At 41.3% G+C, this 22,760-nt stretch overlaps 1 protein-coding gene across 1 annotated transcript in view; it reads left to right on the forward strand.

Moving 5' to 3' along the window:
- Positions 1–22,760, forward strand: part of TERB2 (telomere repeat binding bouquet formation protein 2) — an 86,359-nt gene that overhangs the window by 58,093 nt on the left and 5,506 nt on the right. The window contains exons 3-4 of the mRNA XM_040414668.1: positions 8,512–8,651; positions 21,705–21,766. Coding sequence (XP_040270602.1) covers positions 8,512–8,651; positions 21,705–21,766 — 202 coding nt within the window. The remainder of the gene's footprint in view (positions 1–8,511; positions 8,652–21,704; positions 21,767–22,760) is intronic.

Here is a 22,760-nt window from a genome sequence, read left to right on the forward strand (position 1 = left end):
TAATCTTAGTAGGATCAGTAATTAAAAAAAAAGTAGTATGTGGTAGTGTAATGTTAAAATGTTAAAAGATGTAGTAATCATTAACATGAAATGTTATGTGTTAAAGGCTTAGGAGGCAATTTTTTATGGTTACATTTTACTAATTTTTGGCTAAATCATAATTTTTTCAATTGGCCTTTGTTAAAAAAATTTAGCCGTTCTGTCACAAAGGGTTAACTGTTTTTCTAGCTGTGTGACAGGTACTTTATGTTGGTCATCTAATAAACCTTATCTCTAAACTACGAAGAGGTCATAAACACTTAGGGCTCTTTCAAACTTGCGTTGTCTGGATCCGTCGTGTACTCCATTTGCCGGAGGTGCCCGCCGGATCCGTAACACCGCAAGTGAACTGAAAGCATTTGAAGACTGATCCGTCTTCAAAATGCGTTCAGTGTTACTATGGCAGCCAGGACGCTATTAAAGTCCTGGTTGCCATAGTAGTAGTGGGGAGCAGGGGAGCAGTATACTTACCGTCCGTGCGGCTCCCGGGGCGCTCCAGAATGACGTCGGAGCGCCCCATGCGCATGGATGACGTGATCCATGCGACACGTCATCCATGCGCGTGGGGCGCCCTGACGTCACTCTGAAGCGCCCCGGGAGCCGCACGGATGGTAAGTATACTGCTCCCCCGCTCCCCACTACACTTTACCATGGCAAACAGGACTTTAGCGTCCTGGCAGCCATGGTAACCATTCAGAAAAAGCTAAACGTCTGATCCGGTAATGCGCCGAAACAACGTTTCGCTTAAGGCCGGATCCGGATTAATGCCTTTCAATGGGCATTAATTCCGGATCCGGCCTTGCGGCAAGTGTTCAGCATTTTTGGCCGGAGCAAAAAGCGCAGCATGCTGCGGTATTTTCTCCGGCCAAAAAACGCTCCGGTCCTGATGCATCCTGAACGGATTTCTCTCCATTCAGAATGCATTGGGATAATCCCCCGACGACGGAACTCTATGCCGGAAAAGAACAACGCAAGTGTGAAAGAGCCCTAATTTAAGCCACATTCTTGTTAGTAAGATAAGAACTGAGCTATAATGAGTGTTTATAATGTCAGAGAGCAGAGATACGGAGCCCGTCAGCTCCCCAACTGATGGAAAAGACTGCTACTAGAGCATCTCAGCTGTGCACAGAAAAAAGGATGCCATATTTTTAATAGACTGATTTAAATAATGATTTTTAGCTCAAAATTAGTACAATGCAATAATAAAACAAAATTGCCCCCACAATTGCACCAAACTTTAACTTGACTTTTTCAATGGCTTTTGTTGTGTTAAAAGGGTTTTCCAAGACTTTTTTTTACTAATGGCCTAACCTCAGAATAAGTCATAAGTATCTGATCTTGGGGGGTCCATCATACGGGACCCCCGCCAATCAGCCGTTTGAGAAGGCACCAGTGCTCCTTCTCCGTGCTTACCAATCACAGTGCCATACATTGTATAGAGGCTGTGCTTGGTATATTTCTCAGCCCCATTCACTTCTATAGGGCTGATCTGTACCTAGGCAACTTGACCAATGAACATGTTGTCACTGGCCTAGGAAAAGCTGAGAGAAGGCAGCGGAGCGACTGCAAGCTCTTCTGCCTTCTCAAACAGCTGATCGGCAGGGGTCTGGGTGACCCCCATTGATCACATATTGGTAATCTATCCTGAGATAGGTCATCAATATTAAAGTCTCAGGAAACCCCTTTAAGTGCCTATTTAAAGTCTGCTGCAACTGTATATTAACCACCTCCGGACCGCTGTACGCAGATTCGCGTTCCGGAGGTGGCAGCCCTGCGCTCAGCGACGCATATACGCGTCATCTCGCGTGAGCCGGGATTTCCTGTGAACGCGCGCACACAGGCGCGCGCTCACAGGAACGGAAGGTAAGAGAGTTGATCTCCAGCCTGCCAGCGGCGATCGTTCGCTGGCAGGCTGGAGATGTGTTTTTTTTAACCCCTAACAGGTATATTAGACGCTGTTTTGATAACAGCGTCTAATATACCTGCTACCTGGTCCTCTGGTGGTCCCCTTTGTTTGGATCGACCACCAGAGGACACAGGTAGCTCAGTAAAGTCCCACCAAGCACCACTACACTACACTACCCCCCCCCCCCCCCGTCACTTATTAACCCCTTATTAGCCCCTGATCACCCCATATAGACTCCCTGATCACCCCCCTGTCATTGATTACACCCCTGTCATTGATCAACCCCCTGTAAAGCTCCATTCAGATGTCCGCATGATTTTTACGGATCCACTGATAGATGGATCGGATCCGCAAAACGCATACGGACGTCTGAATGAAGCCTTACAGGGGCGTGATCAATGACTGTGGTTATCACCCCATATAGACTCCCTGATCACCCCCCTGTCATTGATTACACCCCTGTCATTGATCAACCCCCTGTAAAGCTCCATTTAGATGTCCGCATGATTTTTCCGGATCCACTGATAGATGGATCGGATGCGCAAAACGCATACGGACGTCTGAATGAAGCCTTACAGGGGCGTGATCAATGACTGTGGTTATCACCCCATATAGACTCCCTGATCACCCCCCTGTCATTGATTACACCCCTGTCATTGATCAACCCCCTGTAAAGCTCCATTCAGATGTCCGCATGATTTTTACGGATCCACTGATAGATGGATCGGATTCGCAAAACACATACAGGCGTCTCCCTGGAGCCTTCCAGGGGGGGTGATCACCCCATATAGACTCCCTGATCACCCCCCTGTCATTGATCACCCCCCCCTGTCATTGATCACCCCCCCCTGTCATGCTGCATTCAGATGTCCGTATGATTTTTACAGATCCACGGATACATGGATCGGATCCGCAAAACACATACGGACATCTGAATGGAGCCTTACAGGGGCGTGATCAATGACTGTGGTGATCACCCCATATAGACTCTCTGATCACCCCCCTGTCATTGATCACCCCCCCTGTCATTGATCACCCCCCCTGTCATTGATCACCCCCCCTATCATTGATCACCCCCCCTGTCATTGATCACCCTCTGTAAGGCTCCATTCAGACATTTTTTTGGCCCAAGTTAGCGGAATTATTATTTTTTTTTCTTACAAAGTCTCATATTCCACTAACTTGTGTCAAAAAATAAAATCTCACATGAAAATCTCACATGAACTCACCATACCCCTCACGGAATCCAAATGCGTAAAATTTTTTAGACATTTATATTCCAGACTTCTTCTCACGCTTTAGGGCCCCTAGAATGCCAGGGCAGTAAAAAATACCCCACATGTGACCCCATTTCGGAAAGAAGACACCCCCAGGTATTCCGTGAGGGGCATATTGAGTCCATGAAAGATTGAAATTTTTGTCCCAAGTTAGCGGAACGGGAGACTTTGTGAGAAAAAAATAAAAAATATCAATTTCCGCTAACTTGTGCCAAAAAAAAAAAATTTCTATGAACTCGCCATGCCCCTCATTGAATACCTTGGGGTGTCTTCTTTCCAAAATGGGGTCACATGTGGGGTATTTATACTGCCCTGGCATTCTAGGGGCCCCAAAGCGTGAGAAGAAGTCTGGTATCCAAATGTCTAAAAATGCCCTCCTAAAAGGAATTTGGGCCCCTTTGCGCATCTAGGCTGCAAAAAAGTGTCACACATCTGGTATCGCCGTACTCAGGAGAAGTTGGGGAATGTGTTTTGGGGTGTCATTTTACATATACCCATGCTGGGTGAGAGAAATATCTTGGTCAAATGCCAACTTTGTATAAAAAAAATGGGAAAAGTTGTCTTTTGCCAAGATATTTCTCTCACCCAGCATGGGTATATGTAAAATGACACCCCAAAACACATTCCCCAACTTCTCCTGAATACGGCGATACCACATGTGTGACACTTTTTTGCAGCCTAGGTGGGCAAAGGGGCCCATATTCCAAAGAGCACCTTTAGGATTTTTACAGGTCATTTACCTACTTACCACACATTAGGGCCCCTGGAAAATGCCAGGGCAGTATAACTACCCCACAACTGACCCCATTTTGGAAAGAAGACACCCCAAGGTATTCCGTGAGGGGCATGGCAAGTTCCTAGAATTTTTTATTTTTTGTCACAAGTTAGTGGAAAATGATGATTTTTTTTTTTTTTTCATACAAAGTCTCATATTCCACTAACTTGTGACAAAAAAAAAAACTTCCATGAACTCACTATGCCCATCAGCGAATACCTTGGGGTCTCTTCTTTCCAAAATGGGGTCACTTGTGGGGTAGTTATACTGCCCTGGCATTCTAGGGGCCCAAATGTGTGGTAAGGAGTTTGAAATCAAATTCTGTAAAAAATGACCTGTGAAATCCAAAAGGTGCTCTTTGGAATATGGGCCCCTTTGCCCACCTAGGCTGCAAAAAAGTGTCACACATCTGGTATCTCTGTATTCAGGAGAAGTTGAGGAATGTGTTTTGGGGTGTCTTTTTACATATACCCATGCTGGGTGAGATAAATATCTTGGTCAAATGCCAACTTTGTATAAAAAAATGGGAAAAGTTGTCTTTTGCCAAGATATTTCTCTCACCCAGCATGGGTATATGTAAAAAGACACCCCAAAACACATTCCCCAACTTCTCCTGAATACAGAGATACCAGATGTGTGACACTTTTTTGCAGCCTAGGTGGGCAAAGGGGCCCATATTCCAAAGAGCACCTTTCGGATTTCACAGGTCATTTTTTACAGAATTTGATTTCAAACTCCTTACCACACATTTGGGCCCCTAGAATGCCAGGGCAGTATAAATACCCCACAAGTGACCCCATTTTGAAAAGAAGAGACCCCAAGGTATTCGCTGATGGGCATAGTGAGTTCATGGAAGTTTTTATTTTTTGTCACAAGTTAGTGGAATATGAGACTGTGTATGAAAAAAAAAAAAAATCATCATTTTCCACTAACTTGTGACAAAAAATAAAAAATTCTAGGAACTTGCCATGCCCCTCACGGAATACCTTGGGGTGTCTTCTTTCCAAAATGGGGTCACTTGTGGGGTAGTTATACTGCCCTGGCATTCTAGGGGCCCAAATGTGTGGTAAGGAGTTTGAAATCAAATTCTGTAAAAAATGACCTGTGAAATCCGAAAGGTGCTCTTTGGAATATGGGCCCCTTTGCCCACCTAGGCTGCAAAAAATTGTCACACATCTGGTATCTCCGTACTCAGGAGAAGTTGGGGAATGTGTTTTGGGGTGTCATTTTACATATACCCATGCTGGGTGAGAGAAATATCTTGGCAAAAGACAACTTTTCCCATTTTTTTTATACAAAGTTGGCATTTGACCAAGATATTTATCTCACCCAGCATGGGTATATGTAAAAAGACACCCCAAAACACATTCCCCAACTTCTCCTGAATACAGAGATACCAGATGTGTGACACTTTTTTGCAGCCTAGGTGGGCAAACGGGCCCATATTCCAAAGAGCACATTTCGGATTTCACAGGTCATTTTTTACAGAATTTGATTTCAAACTCCTTACCACACATTTGGGCCCCTAGAATGCCAGGGCAGTATAACTACCCCACAAGTGACCCCATTTTGGAAAGAAGAGACCCCATGCTGGAGGCAAAGCGCTGCTTATTGTCACACTGGCTGATGGCGAATGTCCCCAGTGTTGAGATGTTGCAGAGCCGATTGAAACAGATATTTCTTTTAGAATGGAGAGATGCGATTACCAGAAAGGAAATAGTAGGTAAAAAATGGTATAAAGGATGGAGGAGCTTTATGATACAGTACATCGGTAGTTCAGAATATTCCACCTTGTTGGGTCCTTTTAAACTCACAGCTTGGTACCTACAGGAAGATTTGAAGGGACAATTGGGTACATTGAAAGTATGATAATGCGAACAAGTAGTATTATAAATCCTGCAAAAAAAAATAAAAAAAATTGTTGTAGGTATAGTTTCTAGTAGCCGAGACGATCAAGATGGACAAAAATGGGAGGGGGGGGGGGCGGGAGGGTGTTTCTAGGGAGGAAATAAAGAAGACAATAATAATAATATATGTTTCTACAGATGTTAGTTATATGGGGATTGTTATTCTCAAAATTTTGCAAGGGCAATTGAATTGTCTCATTGTTGGATATGTCAATTATTTAAGGATGAAGGGGGGGAGGGAGAGGGAGGGGGGAATAGAAAATAAAGGGGAAAAATTGGGAGAGGTGCATGTATTCCGTGAAGGATTGATGTTTTTGATATCTTGACTGACAATGGCTTTATTTGTAATCTGTAACTGTCTACATGTACTTTTCCTTTAATAAAAGTCTATTTAAAAAAAAGAAGAGACCCCAAGGTATTTCGTGATGGGCATAGTGAGTTCATAGAAGTTTTTATTTTTTGTCACAAGTTAGTGGAATATGAGACTTTGTAAGAAAAAAAAAAAAAAATAAATCATCATTTTCCGCTAACTTGTGACAAAAAATAAAAAGTTCTATGAACTCACTATGCCCATCAGCGAATACCTTAGGGTGTGTACTTTCCGAAATGGGGTCATTTGTGGGGTGTTTGTACTGTCTGGGCATTGTAGAACCTCAGGAAACATGACAGGTGCTCAGAAAGTCAGATCTGCTTCAAAAAGCGGAAATTCACATTTTTGTACCATAGTTTGTAAACGCTATAACTTTTACCCAAACCATTTTTTTTTTTTACCCAAACATTTTTTTTTTATCAAAGACATGTAGAACAATAAATTTAGAGCAAAATTTATATATGGATCTCGTTTTTTTTGCAAAATTTTACAACTGAAAGTGAAAAATGTCATTTTTTTGCAAAAAATCGTTAAATTTCGATTAATAACAAAAAAAGTAAAAATGTCAGCAGCAATGAAATACCACCAAATGAAAGCTCTATTAGTGAGAAGAAAAGGAGGTAAAATTCATTTGGGTGGTAAGTTGCATGACCGAGCAATAAACGGTGAAAGTAGTGTAGGTCAGAAGTGTAAAAAGTGGCCTGGTCTTTCAGGGTGTTTAAGCACTGGGGGCTGAGGTGGTTAAGGCCTGATTCACACATCATTGTTTGGTCAGTGTTTTACATCAGTGACTGTGAGCCAAAACCAGGTGCGATTCAAAAACACAGAACAGGTACAGATCTTTCCATTATACCCAGGGGCGTACATAAAAAACACTGGGCCCCAAAGCAAGAATCTAAATGCTCCATTCATAGCCCTTCCCACACTGCATCTATTATACCTTGTACCTCACATATCAGTACACTGCAGCTTATACTACATACCTGTGTTCACTGCATCTATTGTACTTTATAACAGATATATATATATATATATTTTTCATATAGTGGTCCCTCAAGTTACAATATTAATTGTGGGTCATCATTATCTGATCGTTGGGGGTCTGACACCCAGGACCCCCACCGATCAGTTCTTTGAGAAGGCACCAGCACTCCTGTGAGCGCCGCCGTGTTCTCCTTGCTTACCAAACACAGCGTAGTACATTGTATAGTGGCTGTGCTTGGTATCGAGCTTAGACTCATTGAAGTGACTGGGGTTAAGCTGCAATACCAAGCACAGCTGCTATTCAATGTACAGTGTAATGCTTCGTAAGCACGGAGAAGACTGCGGGGCTCAGAGGAGCGCCAGTGCCTTCTCAAACAGCTGATCATTGGGGGTCCCTGGTGTCAGACCCCCACCTATCAGATACTGATGACCTATCCATCAGTATCAATATCCTGGAAAATCCCTTTTAATTAAGGGCTGGAATGTGTCTAAAGGGGTTGTCTTATCATAGACAATGGGGGCATATCACTAGGATATGCCCCCATTATCTTATAGGTGTGAGTCCCACCGCTGGGACCTGCATCTATATAGAGAACGGACACCTGCAAGGTGGTGGCTGGAGGTCTCCGGTCCGGCCACCACTAAGCCGGCTCCCCATAGACGTTATTGGGAGCGTACCATGCATGCGCGGCCCCCGCTCCCATTCATTTCTATGGGGCCGACGAAAATAGCCGAGCCAGCGCTCAGCTATTTTTTACCGGCCCCATTGAAAATGAATGGAGGGCGGCTGCACATGCGCAGTGTGCCCTCCTTCACTTGCGGGGCTCCGTTCTCAATATAGGTGTGGGTTCCAGTGGTGGGACCTATAAGACAACGGGGGCATATCCTAGCGATATGCCCCCATTGTCTATGATGAAACAACCCCTTTAACATAAAGAGAAAAGCCACTTAGCTCTTGTAAGCAGCTCCATTCCAACACCGCAAGGCCTGTCCCCACTGCTTCCCCTATCGACGTGAATATGACCACGGACAGGACATCACAGTTCCATAGGAGACTGGAAGCAATGGGGACAGAACTTTGGCGCTGGAAGTGAGTGGGGGTTAATAGGTGAGTGGGATTTTTTTCTTTATTTTAAATATATTCCAGCCCTTAATTTATTTTGGCTGGGAGGGTCAGACAATCCCTTTATTACATCTGTGATGTGATGTTTTGTTATAAGACTTATGGGTTTTATTGTTTCTTTTTTTCTTAGAATATATAATAGTCTGGAGTACATTGAAAACAAAGCTACTGTGTTTCATGCAAGCTTCCTGAGATCACATATCCAATTTAAAACTAAAACTATGGTCATACTTGGGCACTTTATACTCCCCCCACCCTCTCTGCATGAAGGTTGGTGACTGTCCTTGATAACTATTATATGTGTTGCCTGCCTATTTATCGTTTGACTGACCAACCAACCAACCAATCTATCTTTCTCTATTGTATCTTATATTGTCTATCTACCTGCCTACCTTTCTATCTATTCTATCTATATTATATTATCTATGTATTTATCTGTCTGTCTATATTATATTATCTGTCTATGTATTTATCTGTCTGTATATATTATATTATCTGTCTATGTATTTATCTGTCTATATTATATTATCTGTCTATGTATTTATCTGTCTGTATATATTATATTATCTGTCTATGTATTTATCTGTCTGTCTATATTATATTATCTGTCTATGTATTTATCTGTCTGTCTATATTATATTATCTGTCTATGTATTTATCTGTCTATATTATATTATCTGTCTATGTATTTATCTGTCTATATTATATTATCTGTCTATGTATTTATCTGTCTATATTATATTATCTGTCTATGTATTTATCTGTCTATATTATATTATCTGTCTATGTATTTATCTGTCTACATCAATCGAAGATTTCTTTGAAAAGTGACTACTGATGTTCAGTGCAATGTTTCATTAAGAAAAAGAGAAGTTCCAACATTCAGGATAAAACCTACCGTATATACTCGAGTATAAGCCGACCCGAATATAAGCCAAGGCCCCTAATTTTACCCCAAAAAAATGGGAAAAATTATTGACTCGAGTATAAGACTAGGGTGGTAAATGCAGCTATAATGCAGAGTGTATGTGTATATAATGCACACACTCTACATTATATACACACATCTGCAAGAGGGTGACTCAGATTGATGGGAGTCTGACTCTGACTCCCTGTATTTAAGAGTGTGTGCATTATATACACACACACTCTGCATTAAATACAGGGAGTCAGACTCCCATCAACTGGGCATTTTTTTTTTTTTTTTATATATTTATCAGGTTGTTTATTTATTTTTTGTTCCCCCCCTCCCTACTTCATACTTGGCCAGGGAGGGGGGGGCTGTCCAGGGGGAGGGGGGGCTGTCCAGGGGGAGGGGAGGCTGTGCAGGGGCCGGTACTTACTGCCGCTGTAAATCTCGCGGTCTGCTCCCAGTGTAAATCTCGCGGCCCGCGTGTCTCGCGAGATTTACACTGGGAGCTTAACAGAGGTGCCGCGCGGACGTGCTGGGAGCTGACCGGAGCAGCTGTAAAGGTAAGTAACAGCTTCTCCGGCCCCCAACATGTCATGGTCTGTATTATGGCAATGTGAGTTGCCATAATACAGACCTAGACTCGAGTATAAGACGAGGGGGCTTTTTGAGCACAAAAATATGTGCCAAAAAAGTCGTCTTATACTCGAGTATATACGGTAGATGTTTTCTTCATTCATGATGGTCACAATTCACATACATCGACAGTTTCTCCCTCCACCGCTAGGTTGACATGTTTTGGCCTTGTTAGTCCTTACTCCTTACTCGTAACCTCATGTGTGAGACAGCCACATAGCTGAAATAATCCCAGGATCTCAAACCGAGGCTGGAATTAACCCCTATGTGGCCAGTGCACACACATTACCGTATTTTTCGCCATATAAGACGCACTTTTTTCCCCCCAAAAGTGTGGGAAAAATAGCAGTGCGTCTTATATGGGGAATGCTGCTGATTTTGCCGTATTTTCAATGATACACCCGCCGCAATGCCGTGCGGCGGGTGTATCAGCTGTGAGGGAGGAGGGGCTGGGGGTCGCATCTGCATTTATAATGACAGCGGGGCCCGTGCAGTGACTGTATTCTACTACACGGGCCCCGCTCACTGTATAATCGTATCTGTATTCTGTAATAGTTAATTGTGTATATAATGTAATCGCATAATCAGCGCTACTTACAACTACAAGCGCTCGGTAGGTAGCAGAGAGGAGGGAGGAGGCAGGACGGGCGGGCGGCGCGTCACTCACTACGTCACGCGCCTGCGCCGCCCACTTTATGAATGAAACAGGCGGCGTGGGCGCATGAAGTAGTGACTCACGCTGCCAGCGCCTGTCCTCCCGGCCTGCCTCCTCCCTCCTCTCTGCTACCTACCGAGCGCTTGTAGTTGTAAGTAGCGCTGATTATGCGATTACATTATATACACAATTAACTATTACAGAATACAGATACGATTATACAGTGAGCGGGGCCCGTGTAGTAGAATACAGTCACTGCACGGGCCCCGCTGTCATTATAAAAGCAGATGCGACCCCCACCCCTTGTATTGAGGGTCATTCACTACAGGGACACTGTTATGGAGGGGATCTGTGGATGACACATAGCGTAAGATGCTATATATGTGTCATCCACAGATCCCCCCCATAACTGTGTCATACACAGATCCCCATAACAGTGCCATCCAGAGACCCCAATAAGAGCCACCCACAGATCCCCCATAAGTGTCACCCACAGATCCCCCATAAGTGTCACCCACAGATCCCCCATAACAGTGCGTCACCCACAGATCCCCCATAACAGTGCGTCACCCACAGAGCCCCCATAATAGTTCGCCATCCACAGACCACAATTAGTTCAAAACCCACCAAAAGCACACCTATTGGTTCAAAAAAAAATTTTTTCTTATTTTCCTCCTCAAAAACCTAGGTGCGTCTTATGGGCCGGTGCGTCTTATAGGGCGAAAAATACGGTACATTTATTTTACCCCTTGTGCAAAAAATAGATATCAAAAGTCGTTAAAACCACAAATTCATATAGATATATATGAGTACTTGAATGGCTGCGATCCAATATAGCACTAGTTTAAACTTGCAAATATGTGTATATATATATATAATAAAACGCACTGTGTGAACTGGACCCTATCCACCTCGATCCCACATGTGTACTGTGGAGCTGAGGTGGATATATATCAAAACCCACAAGTCAGCAAAAGCAGTACTGCTGGATCTGCCTATTCAAACCTTTTTCTTTATAGTAAATATTACAAAGAAGTAAAACTGGCTATGTTACATGTTCCACAACAAACTTAAATAAATATATATGTTATCTAAGATTTATTTTATGTCGTAATTCATGCAGTTTTATTTTTAGTCCCCCACTGCATGAACGAGAGGGGGAAAAAAAAAAAACCAAAAAAAACATCCTAATATAAATACATCAATTGCTTTTTTAAGTTTAGTCCTATAGGATAAGCGGGTGTTTAATCTCAAAATCCAGAAGGCTTCACAACAAATTTATTCTGACAAATTTGTCATAGATTGGAATAACATTCTATCGGATTGCTCATTGAAATTAATAGCTCTTATTGTTACCTATGAAAGTTAAAAACTAATAGAAATACAGCAAGATATTGAAATCTGCAAAACAATCTGTAAAAAAATATGAGAGCGTGCAAGAGTATAAAGAATTAGAACCCAAAATAGAAAAACCCATTAAAGATCTGGAACAAAATATAACTGATATAAAACAAACTAAGTTTAGAAAAGATGTATTTGATTACAATAATCATCAGATTTGTGAATGGGGTAGGCGTGAGAAATTTCCCCGTACTCCTAAATCTATCCTAAAGAATAAAGATAAAAAGAAACAAAAATGGGAATCAAGAGAAGCACGACAAGTAAGCTTTAACTCTTCAGATCCCGACATTTCAGAACTTACCAGTGACTCACAGGAGTCTATACAAGATGGCGATTCGGAGGCCAAAAAATAAATACAGATCTAAACGGGCTGATGTTTCATAAAACAAAGAAGAGGGGGCAGGAAACATTGCAGGAAAAACGTATACAATGACCACGCGACAACAGAAAAAATAATAAATAACCAAGCGGATGAAGTCATATGATGTGATTAATTTATCACAAGCAACATTAACACAAGATCAATTAAATGTTCTTTCACTGGGACTTAATTTTGCACCTGAACGAGACTTTGATTTATTTTCGACCATTTTGGTCATTAATAAATTTGTAAGCAATCTGACCTTGAAAATATATTTTTCTCAGCTAGATGAGAGTAGTCAACTAGAAGAATACAATATTAAATGTGCAAATGTACAAATAAATAATGAATATGCTAGTTTATAATTTCAGGAGCAATTGGCATTGGTTAATCTAGTGGAATTACAAAAACTAAATTTGTGTGCACCCTCTCCAATAGTTCAACAAGAGTTCAAAATTACTAACACTCAGTTCTATCCGATTAAATCTCCGACTGAGAGTATAGATATATTTCAAGAGGTATTGGAGAGGGAACTCACTGTCATCCACGAGTCTAATGCCAATATCTCATGTAATTTTAGCAAAAGAGAAAAGGATGCATTAAAACAATTAGGAGCACGCACTGATCTTACCTTTAAAATGGCTGATAAAGGCGGTTGTGTAGTCGTATTGGATACTGAAATGTATGTATAACAAATGATGGAGATGTTGTCAGATACCTCAACGTACATTAGGTTACAAGGTGATCCATTACAGATGTATCAAAAAGAATTTAGCACTATCCTAGAAAAAGGAAAATATTATGGGCTCATAACCCAACGGGAATTTGAATATCTGTATGTTGAGAGACCAACAACTCCCATCATTCACGCGCTTCCAAAAGTACACAAAAAGATCCACCCACCCCCACTCAGACCCATTGTTTCTGGGATTGGGTCAGTGTTTGAGAGGATGGGAGAAGGGGTGGATACAAACATACAATCTTTGGTGAAGCGGTTACCAGGGTATCTGAAAGACTCTTCAGATGTACTCCGAGCTTTCTATGATAAGACATGGGCTGCAAATTATAAATGGCTAATGTTAGATGTTGTTTCGTTCTATCCATCAATACCTCATCATGTAGCATTGGAAGCTCTGCAATATCATCTTTATAGTTACAGCAATTACACAGAAAGGTTTATTGATTTCATTGTTGAAATAACATCTTTTTTACTGAGGCACAATTATTTCTGTTTTGATTGTAAGTTTTATCTGCAGATTAGCAGAGTGTCTATGGGGGCCAAATATTCCCCATCACTTGCTAATCTAACGATGGCCCACTGGGAGGAGAGGTACATTTATTCTATAGATAGCCAATTTTCTGGGGACATCGTCTGGTAAGGCAGATACATCGATGATTTGCTCCTCATCTGGGGGGCGATGTGTCTGCCATACCAGACTTTGTTAAATACGTAAATGGTAATCCACTTTTGTTAAAATGTACTCATACCCATTCCTCCATGGTATGTTTCTTAGATCTGAGACTCACTGGCAATATTGACTACATTATTAATACGGCTACGTATCGGAAGGACACTGCGGGAAACACCATACTCAAAGCTACCAGTCACCATCCAAAACATACGATAAGGGCAATACCAGCTGGAGAGTTTGGACGACCCGTAGAAACAGTAGCACATTAAACACATTTGAGAGGGAGTGTCGATTAATATGGGATCGCCTCAGGATGAGGGGATATTCCCACTGGATGTTATGTAGAGCTAAACAAATTGCATTAAATAAAAAGAGACGTGATCTTTTGTTCAAAACAGATCTCTTTGCAAAACGGGACCAACAAGGATCTAAACAGGATAAACCTACACTTGTACTGACATACAGTAAGCAATTTTCGGAAATAGAACGTGCAGTTAAAAGATGTTTACCTATATTGTATCAGGATAATATTTTGCATGACATCCTCAAAGATGGGTGTAGGGTCATCTCAAGAAGATCAGGTACACTTGGTAACATCTTATCACCATCAGTGTTTGTACGTAGCCCCAGATATAGCACATGGCTGAAATACCAGGGCTTTACCAAATGTGGCACATCCCTATGTAAAACCTGTAGGTTTGCACAACATACTAAAAATTTTGAAGATTCGACACACAAAGAAACATTTGTAATAAAGCATTACGACAATTGTAATACTGAGGGGGTAATTTACACCATCATTTGCACCTTATGTGACAAAATGTACATTGGCAGTACAATTAGGAAGTTCAAAAATAGATTTAGAGAACATTTAAATTATATTACTAATCCTCAGGCCACAGGTACATCAAGTGTAGCTAATCATTGTATTAATGTACATAATAGAAGTACGGTAGGACTTTGCACTTACGCATTTGAGAAAGTAACATTACCAATAACATCAAACAGAAGGTTTTACTACGTGAAGCCTTCTGGATTTTGAGATTAAACACCCGCTTATCCTATAGGACTAAACTTAAAAAAAGGAACTGATGTATTTATATTAGGATGTTTTTTTGTTTGTTTTTCCCCCCCTCTCGTTCATGCAGTGGGGGACTAAAAATAAAACTACATGAATTATGACATAAAATAAATCTTAGATAACATATATATTTATTTAAGTTTGTTGTGGAACATGTAACATAGCCAGTTTTACTTCTTTGTAATATTTACTATAAAGAAAAAGGTTTGAATAGGCAGATCCAGCAGTACTGCTTTTGCTGACTTGTGGGTTTGGAAATATATCAACCTCAGCTCCACAGTACACATGTGGGATCGGGGTGGATAGGGTCCAGTTCACACAGTGCTTTTTATTTTATATATATATATATATATATATATCCAGAAAAAAGAGCGGCACTCCGGTAAGTAAAAGCAAGTGAACCCTTTATTCACCCAGGTGGTGAATAAACCACCTGGGTGAATAAAGGGTTCACTTGCTTTTACTTAGCACCATTTTCATTTTCTTAATTGCTGGAGAGCCCTTTTAAGAAGTCAGGCAATGCAAACAGGACAGGACATTGACTTGTGAGTGAGCAGCTGGCATTATATAGAGCAAACCTGAAACTTTTTAACATTGTATTATTGATCAGTTCCCAGGAACTGTGTGTTTTTACCCCCTTCCTTGTCTCTCTTTACCAGTCACAGTGCTATTTGTTTGCTAGTTGTCAAACCCAAGACCAGTGAACTGCTCAGACAACATTGTATGAAAGTCCTGGAAGGACTCTAGTGAAGCGTCTCTGATTTAGAGCTCATGCACACGACCGTTGTTGTTTTGCGGTCCGTTTTTCACGGATCTGTTGTTCCGTATCTAAGGTTTTTTTCCCCTCTGATTTAAGTCCTCTTCCGTTCCATTATTCCACAAAACATATCCGTATGGTTTCCGTATGCGATCCGTTTTACGGAAACAGTAACTTATTAATCACCAAACACATGAGCAATATGGGCTGGGCATAGCATTTCTACAGTATGGATCCGCAAAATAGTGATGAACTACGGATGACATACCGATGTGTTCCGTGTGTGTTCCATATTTTTTGCGGACCCATTGTCTTGAATGGGGTCCCGGACCATGATTTGCGGACAAAATTAGGACATTCACTACTTTTTTGCCGAAGGGAAATACAGAAACGGAATGCACACGGAGTACCTGCCTTTGTTTTTGCGGACCCATTGAAGTGAATGGTTCCGCATACGGTCTGCAAAAAAAATGGAACGGAAGCGGAAAGAAAATACGTTCGTGTGCATGAGCCCTAACAGCGTTTGTAAAACTGGATTTCTATTCTTCAGTTTGATAAAGTTGTATATAGGTATATTTCATGTCTAATATATAGTACTATGCCCCTGTAAATATGTATTTGTTTTGGATTTTAACATTTTAGAAATAAATTACCTTCGTTTACAAGACTTAATTACACAAGCTTCTTGTAATAATATCCTTTTCTGTTGTCTTGAGCATAAAAAACGACTGTGGAGATTTTTTGAGAACGTAGTATAAAGAAGTTATTTTAGCTGGAATAAAACTTGACTTTTTGATTCAATAAAAAAAAATGTCTCTATCTTGCCCAATAACTATGTAATATTAGATCAAGCACAGAAATGGCAATATAAGGTAGATTTTTTTTACTTAGCTTGTTTTACGCTTTATGGCATAATTACTACCGCAGATGAATGATTACCTAAAATACTGTCAGACTGCAAACACCAACTTCTACTGAAATCCAGATTTATAGCTGATAGACATGCTGATCATTTTAGTGATATTTGAGGCTAATTCATGCAGCTGCTTGCAAGCATAAGGATATAAATACCAGATTAATGACCGCTTGAGTGGGTAGCTTTACAGTATTCTACAATTGAATTCTACATAAAATGTTGAACATCTTTACATATAGTATACGTTGCACGTTTTATTTAAGCAGAAAAAGAAATATAAAATTCTGCTGTAGTGCATTGTGGGCTTTCAGATGACAGTAAGGCTCGGTTCACATCCCATTGGTGATGTACATTATGTACACACTGGGAACAGCCATAAACAATCACTAGCCGAATGTATGCCAAAAGATTTTGACCTATGTTTGGCTAGCATAAGTCTACATATCTATTGCTTTAAAAAGCATAGTCAATTGCGCTTTTCTATACAAATGGATTTACAAATGGATCCATTGGTGACATCCACCAAACATGTTGAGGTGGGGGTTTTAAACATGGTGCCCACTCAAAAGCTTAAGTAGGTGCCATATCCGGTCGACGACTGCTGTATTATACGGCAGACACTTGCAGACAGTGTCAGTAACTCTGATCACAGAATTTAATCTTTTAGATGCTGTGGTCAATTGTGAGGGGTCATTTGCTGGGAGAAGGCTGCTCCTTGTGACCAAATGGCCCACCTAAGATGAGAACGCAGAAGGCGGTGAGTTGCCATGGCAGCCAGGACCATTCTGGAGGCCTCCAGGCCTGCTATACCAGAATTCCTATCGAGTCTTGCTCGTGGCAGGGCATAATAAGAACACATTGGGGGAGATTTATCAAACTGGTGTAAATTAGAACTCTGTCCATTGAGTGGTGGACAGAGCTGGTTACTGCAGTGCTGCTCCCATTCACTGCCAGTGCCATAGCTACTCCAGAATAGCTGATCAGCAGGCTGCAGGGTCTCAGACCCCTCGAATTAGATATTGATGGCCTGAGGTAGGCCATCAGTATTAAAATCCTGGAACCCCTTTAAATTAAAGGATTTGTATTAAGACTAAAAAAACGTATTCTGCCCCTGATGGACGTGAGAGAAGTCTCTGATGAATGTGAGTGGCAATCTCCTGTAGAAGCAATGGAAGATAGTAAAGTTGCTACAATCATTCCCCTAGCACCACCAGTTGCATGTAGAATTCCACTAAGGGAGATGCAATGGAGATATGTCTTCTGGTAATTTATGGAATGTACCTCGATAAATAATGATAGATGTCAAGCAAAATCCTCTCTCCAGCTCCTTGATGTATGTCATGACAAGTAGGAAAAGACTGCAGGAAACATGATATGAGCTCACAGAGGAGGAGAAGTTACAGGATGAATAAGATTTATATATATAAGATATAATTATATCATAGATAATTACATAAAACCAAATATAACCATGTCCACTAGATGGCAGCATAGTACACTAAGTAAGTGGATAACAACTATAACACAAGATACAATAATGAATTTGAATAGAAAGCCATAGCTGGGACATCACAAAATGTATTCCTTATCCACACAATAAGCAACTAATCAGGGGGTCAGATCAGTGGTACCACCACTAATTCAGAATGTCACTATGAGCCTGCGCTCTGCCACTCCATTCATTCTCTATGAGACTGCTGGAAATAACTACAGTGCTCTTCGATTTTTTGCAGTTCCTTAGAGAATGAATGGAGCAGTGGCGAACATACTCAACCTTTGTTTCACTCATTAGGAAGAATTGGGATCTCCATTCTTGGCATTGGTGGGGGTCCGAGTGGTCAGGCCCCAACGATCAGATGCTATTTTGTGACTAGGGCATAGTTTTCAGCTTAGTACAATCCCTTTAATTAAAGTTGTATACATATGCATGAACAAAAGAATTTGTGCTTTTATTTTGTGACATTTACCGCCAGACTACAGGGTGGGCCATTTATATGGATACACCTTAATAAAATGGGAATGGTTGTTGATATTAACTTCCTGTTTGTGGCACATTAGTATATGTGAGGGGGGGAACTTTTCAAGATGGGTGGTGACCATGGCGGCCATTTTGAATCCAACTTTTGTTTTTTCAATAGGAAGAGGGTCATGTGACACATCAAACTTATTGGAAATTTCACAAGAAAAACAATGGTGTGCTTGGGTTTTAACATAACTTTATTCTTTCATGAGTTATTTACAAGTTTATGACCACTTATAAAATGTGTTCAATGTGCTGCCCATTGTGTTGGATTGTCAATGCAACCCTCTTCTCCCACTCTTCACACACTGATAGCAACACCGCAGGAGAAATGCTAGCACAGGCTTCCAGTATCCGTAGTTTCAGGTGCTGCACATCCCGTATCATCTGAAGCCAATCGTCTATGCTGTGAAGATACGAGATGTGCAGCACCTGAAACTACGGATACTGGAAGCCTGTGCTAGCATTTCTCCTGCGGTGTTGCTATCAGTGTGTGAAGAGTGGGAGAAGAGGGTTGCATTGACAATCAAACACAATGGGCAGCACATTGAACACATTTCATAAGTGGTCAGAAACTTGTAAATAACTCATGAAAGAATAACGTTACGTTAAAACCAAGCACACCATTGTTTTTCTTGTGAAATTCCCAATAAGTTTGATGTGTCACATGACCCTCTTCCTATTGAAAAAACAAAAGTTGGATTCAAAATGGCCGACTTCAAAATGACCGCCATGGTCACCACCCATCTTGAAAAGTTTCCCCCCTCACATATACTAATGTGCCACAAACAGGAAGTTAATATCACCAACCATTCCCATTTTATTAAGGTGTATCCATATAAATGGCCCACCCTGTATAATGGTATCCAACTAAGGGCTCATGCACACGGCCATGTTTTGGTGTCCGCAAATTGCGGATCTACAAAACACAGGTGCCTGCAGAGTGAATGCCATCATTTATTTTTTTACTTCTGTAGAAATGTCCTATATTTGTCAGCAAAACTGGGTGAATGGAAGGGACGTGCAGATGCAGAGAGCATACAGTGTGCTGTCCCAATCTTTTGCGGCCCCATTGAAATGAATGGGTACACATCTGATCCGCAAAAAATGTGGATTGGATGCGGACAGAAACTATGGCCGTGTGCATTTAAGCACTAAGACAATTTTCCTGTTAGTTTTATTAAAGAGGTTCATAGACTTTCTACTGAGCTTGTCTCCTGCAGCGATGACGAAGAGCGCTATGTGCTGAGCACTTCTGTCTCCTTGTTCTAGCGATTGGTGGGGGGGGGGGGTCTCATTTTTAAAGGTATTTTTGCTTTTTATTTCCATAATTTTTGTTCTTTTAGAAAAACAGCTGCAGCCATATGTTAGGCTAAAACAGCTGTCTGCAGATGAGGTGCTGGCTTATTTAATATCCAAGTCATGTCTCAAGGCTTTGTTACAGAGCTGAACATTGATTTATAGGATAGCTGATTTACATCTGGTGGCATTAGAGGCAGAGCTTGTTAAGAGCTCATTTGCATCCCTTTCCTCCCAGAATTCCAGAGCAGTATGTATGGCCTATAAGTCTCCTCACGCTGATTAAGGTGCTCTCTCCCTAAGGAGAGATAGTACCCCCCTGACAATTGGAAAATGCACTATACGTACAATACATATTTTGAGTTGTGTTTCTTCACTTTTGGTGCATTTTTTAGGCCCGTTTTTTTTTTCAGCACGAAGCAAAACTTAGTATGGGCCCCCTGCACCTATTTTTTCTGTGTGCATGCGTCAATCACTCCCAGGAAAACATGCGCAACGCCCCAGATTTATGACATTTTTTTAAAATCAAGTGGAAGAAACTTTAAACACAAAATGAAATAAAATAAAAAAGTTGCCTTTGGCCTCACCCACTGTATCCAACATTTATTTAAGCAGAAAATAACATTTTAAATTAAAAGAGGTGCTTCCAATGTATGGCACTCATTCTGAACACTATATTTCTGAAAATTGGCAAAAATACATTGATAAATCTCCTGCTTCTCTTGCCATCATAAAGCTAGCTGTCTGCCTCAGGAGCTTAGTGAATAGGAGTTAACACAACTACCATGGAAGCTGTAAAAATCTCTTTGTATTGAGCTCCCCCTAGTGACAGCTATGTGAAAATGCAGTGTGTTCACACTGGGAAGAGAACAAGTTCTGTGCTGCCCCACCCCCTCTCCCCTGGGCCCCATAGCAGTCACGTGGTCGGCCTCTGCAGGTACTGCACTGCTTTAGGTGTCCCTAGAAAACAAAATCTAGATTTTTATTTCTAGAAGATTCCTGGTGTAAAGTGCATCAGAAATTTCAGGGCCCCATAAGACAAATCATGTGGTTCATCCTGACCCTTCTCACACTCATAGCCACATCATCTTAATTTTTAACAACTTTTATTATGGGTAAGGGAGAAAATTTACGCCATTTTTACGTCTAGGGTGTGGACTGAGTTGGAGTGTGCTTGAGACTGGGTTTTTATAATCTGTCTCTAATGCATCCAAGGCCATGCTCACCTGCAGCATCCAATCACCGCATGATTTTGAAGGTAAGACCTTTCCTTTAGGCCTCATGCACACAACCGTTTTTTTGGTTCGCATCCTAGCCTCAGTTTTTGCGGCTCGGATGTGGACCCATTCACTTCAATGGGGCCGCAAAAGATGCGGACAGCACTCCGTGTGCTGTCCGCATCCATTGCTCCGTTCCGTAACCCCGCAAAAAAAATATAACATGTTCTATTCTTGTCCGTTTTGCGGACAAGAATAGGCATTTCTAGAATGGACGGCTTTTGTTTTTTGCGGATCCGCGGTTTGCGAAACTCAAAAAATGGAAAAGTCTTGGGCATGAGGCCTTAACAGCAAGCGCCTGTGGCTATTGCCTACTGCCGTTGAGTGGAGCTTTATCCGAATGCGGCAGCTGCATCACGGCTGCCTTGTGTGAAAGAAGCCTTGTGTGCAACCTGAATGGAAGGTGACCACAGTACAAGATTGGGTGATTGGAGACAGATTAACCCCGTGTAGTGACACCCATGTCACATGCTGTGAAAGTGTGTATGTTACAATAACACCTTCATAATTCTACCAATTAGTATACAAGAACACTGCTTATACTTGGGTGTCATTTTTTTATACAGAAAAAAAAAATTTTTGTTTTTTTTCATGGCAGAGATCAGAAGGGAAATCGGCAACTTCTTTTGGGAACAAGATAACTTCGTAGATATCCAGCAGGTCAGTAAAAATCTAAATAATTCTTGTATCCCGTGGACATCATTTTCATGGTTTTCTTCCAGTGAGGTACAAAAATAAAACTTAAAAGGGTTATCCCATTACTAACGTAAAAAATGAAAACCAGACATCATATAGTACATGACGGCCTCTTTCTAACAAAGCTAGAACCAGCCCTGTACCTCACATGGATCCAGAGATCTCCACATTCACTGCTCTGCTAGATTTATATCAAGCTGGCGGGTCAGGAAGCATGTCTTTTCTGCTGCAGCTCAGGGGGCGTGTCTCAGCTCTCCCTATCACAGCTCAGGGGGCGTGTCTCAGCTCTCCCTATCACAGCTCATGGGGCGTGTCCATTCAAATGCAGCTCTCTGCCTATCACATCTGAGGAGGCAGTTGAAAAGATGAAACTGAGCATCTCAGTGAGCCGGACAAAGTAATAATAATAAATAAATAAAAAACAGAAGGTGGCTCTATACAGATACATTTTATTGGATATGCTAAATTCTTAATTACATGCAATTACAAAAGTATTCAGATCCAGGTGTTGGTTTAAAAACTGTAGAATATTTTTCATGGGACAACCCCTTTAAGGTGGCCATATACAGTCAGTAGCTGTCGAATGAATGATCGTCCAGCAGATGGCGGTTTATCTCTTGGGAGAAAAGGATTGGGCCAAAAATTTAGTTTGCCCTATATTTTTCTCCCCTAACATCATCTCTTGGTGGAGAGTCAGGAGGATTTTTGGCACCACCCATCGTTCTCAGCGAGTTTGACAGACACTAATGTGTAAGGAGGTCTTTATAAAGCAGACATCTGAACTGATCTCATAGTAGTATTGTAAATTGGTATTCACTTCTACATTTGCAGTAAATGTTTATGAAAATATTCTTGCCATGCAAAAATAATTCTTGTTTTGGTGTTGAAAGCATGTGTCAGGACAGGATATGTTGGTGTCCAAAGTAAAGTTGATATAATGCTCCAGCTTTAATAATAT

This window comes from Bufo bufo, chromosome 1 (assembly GCF_905171765.1).
Source record: "Bufo bufo chromosome 1, aBufBuf1.1, whole genome shotgun sequence".
NCBI lineage: Eukaryota > Metazoa > Chordata > Amphibia > Anura > Bufonidae > Bufo > Bufo bufo.